The sequence below is a fragment of the Rhagoletis pomonella genome, unplaced genomic scaffold (genome assembly GCF_013731165.1).
Source record: "Rhagoletis pomonella isolate Grant_MI unplaced genomic scaffold, Rhpom_1.0 Rhpom_scaffold_00005, whole genome shotgun sequence".
NCBI lineage: Eukaryota > Metazoa > Arthropoda > Insecta > Diptera > Tephritidae > Rhagoletis > Rhagoletis pomonella.
This window is the reverse complement of record NW_023458559.1, coordinates 30,044,486-30,052,104: the sequence shown is the minus strand read 5'-3', so window position 1 is coordinate 30,052,104 and position 7,619 is coordinate 30,044,486. Positions and strand designations below refer to the sequence as shown.

The 7,619-nt window shown below is 37.9% G+C and overlaps 1 protein-coding gene across 1 annotated transcript in view; it reads right to left on the bottom strand.

Moving 5' to 3' along the window:
• Positions 1-151: 151 nt before the first annotated feature.
• The window catches only part of LOC118738821 (glycoprotein 3-alpha-L-fucosyltransferase A), a gene marked incomplete in the record, with an annotated part of 43,759 nt that continues 36,291 nt past the window's right edge, over positions 152-7,619 (bottom strand). Inside the window, 5 exon segments of the mRNA XM_036469813.1 lie at positions 152-817; positions 2,332-2,515; positions 2,584-2,815; positions 2,887-3,512; positions 3,581-3,786. Of these exon segments, the coding sequence (XP_036325706.1) occupies positions 302-817; positions 2,332-2,515; positions 2,584-2,815; positions 2,887-3,512; positions 3,581-3,666 (1,644 nt within the window).

The window sequence follows — 7,619 nt, the reverse complement described above, 5'->3', positions numbered from 1 at the left end:
TTTTTTCATAGTAACTATATTTTATAGGTCCGCCAAAAACCCCAGAAAATGCAAAATAATTGGTTATTGTTATTGGAAGTCTCCTGAAGAGAACCTAGAGATGAGGGCATAAAAATTCCAACTTTACTTTTTCACATACATTTTTGGCCCACCCTAATGTACATACATATTACATATATGTAAATGTGTTTGGTTGTATCTAATAAATGTGTAGTGATAACTAAAAAGCCTTAAACTACTTAAAATATTCAATAACAACACTTGCGATAACTAGCCAATAACCCGAATGCAGTCGCCACCACTAATCATCTCGTATGACATCTTTGCGCGCCTTAAAATTACGCCACGAACCATTTGTGCAAACGCCAGCACCGCGCCACCAATCATTCACATCTGTGTACCAATGCGGTTTGCGTAGCGAGTCTTCGTCATGTAGCGCAGCACAAACGCGACACCAATAGTAAGTATTGATGAACTCACCCGTACCCTTCCATTTGAAATATGAATTGTACAGTTCATCATCTTTGTCGAGTATGTGCAAGTACTCGGCCAGTTCTTTGGGCGAGGCAAACTCATCGACGTGGATGTAGGAACGATGTGGTGCGCTCACTTCATAATCCTCCGGGCGTGCACCCATTACAATTGGCAAAATGTTGCGTTGCAGTGCATTTACGAAGAACTTTTCGGTGATGTAGTCTTTGCAGTTGGAATTCTCGAAGGCGAGGTAAAATTTGTAGTCATGATCGAGTAGCTCAAAACATTTGTCGGCGGTGTTGCGTGAGCATTTATAGTTGCCGCAAACGCCATAGATGTCGACCTGGGGGAGAAAAGGAAGTGGGGGCAATTGTTGGAATTATTCGGAAATTTCAGAGTTCTAGACGCATATTTATGTTGCCTTCTTGACAAAAACTATAAAAATATAGGTCAGACAAAAACGGTTTGTTTTCCACTCCAAAATTGGGAAGTTTTGATAAAACATAAAATCCTTTTAAATGAACCCACCAAAAGAAGTCGTGTCAGTAAGCGCTTCTACCGACGTCATCACAGAGCACTGTGCTATAGCACCAACGCTCCATCGATGGCGTATACCAACAAGCTCCCTCTGCAAAAAGTCTCGGGATGAGGAAGAAGGGGTATCGATTTACCATTTCCTGTGTCAATGCCCAGCTCTTCGTACAAGACGTCTCGATCACGCTTTTATAATAGTTTGGGGGAGATAGCGTAGTCGAAAATATCGAAGCACCACAGCACTATCCGGTATAGTAAATGGATGAATAGACATCATACAGACAATATGGAATAACTTCGGTTAGAAGGATGTGCCGCCCCCTTTCACTCATAGCGGGCATTCACAATTGCAAAGTCTGCCTCCGAGTGTGAGTACGAGTCATTCGTATGCGTCTTCTAACCTAGCATAACCTAACTTAACCTAAAACAAAAACTCTCCAGTTAATTCTCTATCCCACTCTGGAGGAGTCTAGTCGTCTTCACAGTTGTAAATTAGTACTTAGTACGCTGCGCCCATTTCGCTGCTGTTAATTAATCCTTGTCTATCGCAAATAGATATCAATTTCGGTCTATGCCTCAATGCAATATTTCCATATGGCATTTTTGTCCTGCCGAAACCGAATGTAAATCTTGGTTCGGAAGTGCCGAAACGACTTACTGCTATACATAAACAAAAGCGTCAGCGTTGTCTGGCTGTAAAAAAATTATCATGTCCATACAATTTGTATGAAGCATACCGAAATAACGCGGCGCTAACGGAAGCGAACTAAACTTGTGTTTATTGTTGGTATTATTTCTGCATTTGACGTAATGTTGATGCTTTTGTTTAGGTATGGAACTTCGACGTTAACGCTAGGCGTCAGAAAACGCTCCGACCAACGCTTTTGTTAAGGTATGGTAGTTAGTCTAACTCATGCGGGCTTTGTTGTGATGTATATCTATCTATCTTTCGGTTTCGTATTTTGTGTTATCCTGATCGCCTCCATGTGTTTCTATGGACTCCTAACTGGTCCTAAATTCCACCCATCTCGTTTCTGCTTTCTATTAGACGAAATTTCCATTCCGCGGAGTAAAGATTTCTATTCCCAACGTTTAGTGCCGCTTTCTCAGCCGAGAGTTTACTCACATTAGGAAGTGAAAAATAGATTTTTAGTATAAACGAAAAACTGTTAGCGCACTGTTGAGAATGATGTAACCCTCTACTGAGTACAAATGCGCCTCTTTAAAACTATCAACCCTCATTTGGAAGTAACTGTTGAGTTTATCAAGGGATTTTCCGATTTATGCATATCTATGAAGAGCCGAATTGTTTAGTATACTCACATCAATATATTTTTGCAGCTCATGCGCGAATTGCAAACGTCCATTGCGTGCGCCACAATTCGAAACAAACCAGGCAACTTTTCTTGTTTTATTCAAAGCATAGTTATGATCCTGCTCGGCTTGATGGATTTTCGAATCGTAGTAAACCCATTTTTCATAGGGCGCTACAATGTCGCTGTCACGCCTGCGAAAAATTTCAAGTATTAAGAAATTACATCAGGAAATAACTGTTAGAAAGTACACCAGCTCTACCTGTAGGTGGCCGTCCAATTTATAGCATCTGGTACTTTAACGTTTTGTGTATGATATGGACATTCCAGATAGTACAACATGCTAACTTGCCTCGGATTCAATGGTCTGCCTAGGCCTGTCGGTATGAAATGATCCTTATACAATATCATATCGGCCTTGTCAGCATAACCGCGATTCGATGTCAATTCGCAAGTGTCCACAGGGCATTTCGAGCGGAGGAAGACATCACGACCTAAGGTAATGTATAAGGAATAAACTTACAATAACTGAGCGCAGTAAAAATTAAGCCCCCATTATACGCACCTTGCTTCACATTCCATGGACCTAATCCATTGTAGAGCAGTATAACTTTCAGTCGGCCGCTAGCGCGCACTTTCTCATAGTTCGGCGGCACATACATCAACTGATTGACGATGCGATCACTGTGCGGATCTTGGTAGGGAAAGAGGCGTGCGCCGCGCGGATTATGCTTCTTGCCACGTCCCGTTCCGCCTGCGCCTCCTCCGCCGCGTTTGCCATGCGCCTCACGCGTAGGCCCAGTTCGCGCCGGCTTTGGATAGTACTCACCTTGACGGAAGAACCAAGGCCGCGTTGAGGTGGGTTCCAGTGGCACCTGCCCTGGATGTAATTGCAGCTGTTGCTGCTCGCTTTGCTCGCCGCTATTTATGTTTTCGCCCCCGCCCAGCGTATTACTGGTGCTGATTATATTTGCATGTCTGCGCGCAGCTGCGCTGTCGTCGTTATCGGTGTCCTCGCCGCCACCGCCATCGCCAATACCCTCTGCCCGTCGCGCTGCTGCGTGCTTACCCGGCTCCAAACTATTGGAGGATGAATGCGTGTAGTATTGTAACGGTTGTTTTGCTTGCTCCTCCGGCGAGCGTGCTTGTGTTTGCTGCGGCGCGCTTTTCGATTTCCAGATTTCATGTTCTCTGCAAAGCGTCGGGAAGTGGATTGTATAATCGCTGACGTGGGCTGATAAGCGCAAAATCCAACTTACCGTAAATTAAAGCCGAATATTAACAGCAGTGCACAAATGAGCGTAAAATAAAAATATTTCTTTAGTGAAAATTTCGGGCGACGCATAGTTTTCTAATCGCTGTGTTCTGGGATTCTCCTCTAACTCGTTGTAGAACCGTTATGGAAGGCACTTCTTAACCGCCGCCTTTCCGCCTCAACGACATTTACAGAATGGTTTTCATTTCACTGCAAGAACATAAAAGACAAAAAACACAAAATTAATTAACAAAAAAGCTTGTATTCCACCGAAGTATTGAACTGTGGTAGCTAATTTTTGAGTGTAAAAAAGTATGGTATGACAGTTTCTAATTTGTTCCACAATTGAGTGTTAGTTTTTTGTTTTAACAAGTGTTTTTGAGTTTAGTGTTTTTCGTTTTGCATCATTAACACAATTCTAGCAGGTTATATGTATGTTTGCATTGTACTAGGACTGGGACTATCCGTATATTCGGATATCCGTTAAGATTTTCGTGTATACGGATAAAATCCGTGTATACGGTTAGTGTCTGTTCTCTTGTGTTTTGCTATCCGGATATCCGGTCAATATCCGTTAGTTTTGCTGTCCGGATATCCGGTTAATATTCGTATACCGTAATTCGGTTATCCGGTTAATATCCATTCTCTTTTTTATCTGGACATCAGGTCAATATCCGTTTATGATCAATCGATTTTGTTAAGATTTTTTTAATCAGATATTCGAATATTCGGATTATACGAATATTCTAAAAATTCTCCCTGCCTTCATACGCCCAAGTATAGTCATACATATGTTTGTTTAAAAATACCATTTGTCGCTTATGCGGTAATGTTAAATGTACATATATTGCGGTAAATGGTCGATCTTATCAAACTCTTTTTGCCACATGGCTGGGCTAATTGCTCATTGCTGTGTGGTAAAATAAGAGCATGTTATATTTTCATAAATATTACCCATACATAGCGCTCGCATCTTTTTTCGGACAAAAAACTGTATATTATTTACTGTGAAAAAATCTCCTTTCGCAGTACCTCAATTTAAAAATAAAAGCATTTTTTCCTGATATTATGTTAACCGTTGTACACCCCGAGGCAAAATTATATGCCTAACAAAAGCCATGTAAATCGAAATTTCTCCCTTTGTACATAAATTAGAAAAATTCAAAAAAGTTGCACGACAACAATATTCTAGTTTGAAAAGTTGCTAGGGGTATTCAGGCGAATTCTTAGCCCATTGAAACTTACACCTTATTACACGGTTAAAAATTTCGGCTTTAATTTTAAAATTTTTGGGCTACATATATGACCAAACTAAATTCAGTTTCAAATACAAACTTTCCAAGTTTAAAAAAGGATCGGTATGCGCCTTATTAAGAATTGAATTTAATAAATCAATATGAATTGCAAAATATTAAGACATAGCAATAAAGGAGCAGATCCGCATGAATTTCAATCATATGTACCATCAGCTTATAAATACTTATATATATGCCATTACGTGTATCATTATTTTAATTCATTTTTATTTCCATTCATACTGCAGAAATTTGTATTACTTTTTATATAAGCCTAGGTCCCCGTATTAGTATTCTTCTTCGAGTTCATGCTCGTCTTCGTATTATCTTCGTCTACGGATTTGTGCATAAGTTAGCTAAGACTTTTGAAACAGCTGGCAACGCTCCTAAATACAGTTCAGAAAAAAAGCCTTTTTAAACCCATTTCATTTGATACACATATTTTTAATAATTGCTTTAACTTATTAAATAATTTGTGTTTACGTTTTTACCAGGTGGCAACCCTCTTTAATAATATAAATATTCAAACTAAAGATATCTTACCACCTTCGTTTCCCGTAATATTTTAATATTTCATTTAACGCATGCATACTTTATTTAAAAATTCTAATTTTGAAACTTGTGTCAACCCTATTCAAAATATTTTAAAACCACAACCTCTTTCGTCTGACATCCATATCAGGATATACATTTCAATTTTCTGCCTTTATTTAAGTCAAACTTGCTTTTTGAAACAGGTGGCACCCTCCTACATATGTGTAATTAAGAAATAAAGTCTTTTCAAAACCATTTCGATCGATACTCATAGTGTAATAATTGATTAGCTTAAAAATAATTTGAATTTAATTTTTTTATCATTTTATTATTTTTTGTTTATTTTTTTTATTTTAACCCAGCTAGCTGCTTTTAATTCTGTAATTGGAAACTATTGAAGATAGATTAATGAAATTTTGCACAAGGTACGTTATAAGATAGGAGAAGCTTTTTACAAAAAGTTGGTCATTTAGAGTTACTGTCACGCCCTATTATATAACTGCAATTTTTAAAACGACAAAAACTGAAAACTACAGAGGCTAAAATGCCCAAAATTGATATTTATAATTTCCTTATAACAAGGAATTATAAACTGACAGAAATGGACTTAAAAATAAATATATATATTTTTTTTTTGAAGTATAGGCATGGAAAATATCGATAAAAAGTCAAGTTGGGTCAACAAAACTCCATTATAAGTGCAATATTTCTTGCTCTATTTACAAAATTGGCATATCAGTGGAAAGGTCAGGCTTTCTCTAATACAAAGCGAAAATACAAGAATTTGTCTCGGTTGAGATAAAATGCAAATGAATTACTCGAAGAAAATAAAATTCCTAGTAGGCCTGAAAAAATAACATTTCATCAAAACCTGCACTTTCCAGCAGCTAAAATTGTATTGTTTAAAGTCTAAGAGGAGTGGCAAATAAACTGTGATATAAACTTTATCCAATAGAGGCGGATAACGAGTTTGCGTGTCTAATGAAATTAATAAATTGCTGAAACGAAATTTTAGTTAACATCGTTTTACTTCTCAGTCCTAGTTTACTAAAATCCCAAAAATGTATATTCATTAAAAAGAACATACCAAAAAAATAAATAAGACCAAAACGGTATTTTAGCAATTGTTGCATAAATCACATAGCACCGACAAATTAAACACTGAGATTTAGTTTCAAATATACAATTTTAAATATTATTGTGCTTGGTAATTTTCCAAATCAGACCCAGTCCCGCCCTACACTTTGATTCAAATTTTTTAGTTGTTATTGTTTCGTCTTTATCAGGCATTTCTAAAAACATGTTTGACGTTATTTTGAAATTTGGCGATATACAAATAATGTAATTAATAATCTCTAGAATATGGAAATAAAACACTGTGCCACAGTAGACAATGCCAATGTTGTCGAGTCGAATAATTTAGCCTAATTTACGATCTACGCAGAGGCTGATTGATACGGCCCTGCAAAAATTTGAGGGCCAGGTGGTCCACTGGGTTGTAGTTTTAAAGTATGTGCAAAAGGACCAGGTTGCATACTAGTAACTTATTATGCTGACCTGGACCACTTCAAAAGTAAAGAACTGATATATGTGTTAAACACCACCTCTTCGTGGCCCATCGGCAATATGATTCGGTAACCGAATGTGCCATGGTCCAAAAGAAGTAGTTGTCTAAGTGGTCCCATGTTATGCAGCGTTGGACCAGAGGTGGTCAGGTCCAATGACATCTCAATGTTAATGTAACCATATTTTCTCCATATATTTGGACCATTTTGGTTACTAGTGTTGGTGACAAGGTAGCGTGGTCCTGTACTAGTATTTAACATAGTCCCACCTTTTGCAGGGGTGTGTTACGCATACACTAATATTCTTTCACACAAGTACGTGTATGTATGAATGTCTATATGTACGTATGTTAAATCCTCTGAAAACGGTTAGTCAAAGCTCAACCCATTGCGCCTGGACGCTTAATACTCCACGCCGAATAAATCAGCTTTCGTAATTGCCGTACTAATAATATTTGCGAAGATTTTTTAGTCCATGGTTAATAAAGAGTCGAAAGTCAGTAGTTATCAACGATAGCCAATAATAAATCGTCAGCGGTCAATAATTAATTAATAGTCTGTTTGTTAATAAACAACAACAGCCAATAGCAGTAGTCCTTCTTTAAGATTCAATATGTAGCCAATAGCCAATAGCCAATAGTCAATAGTC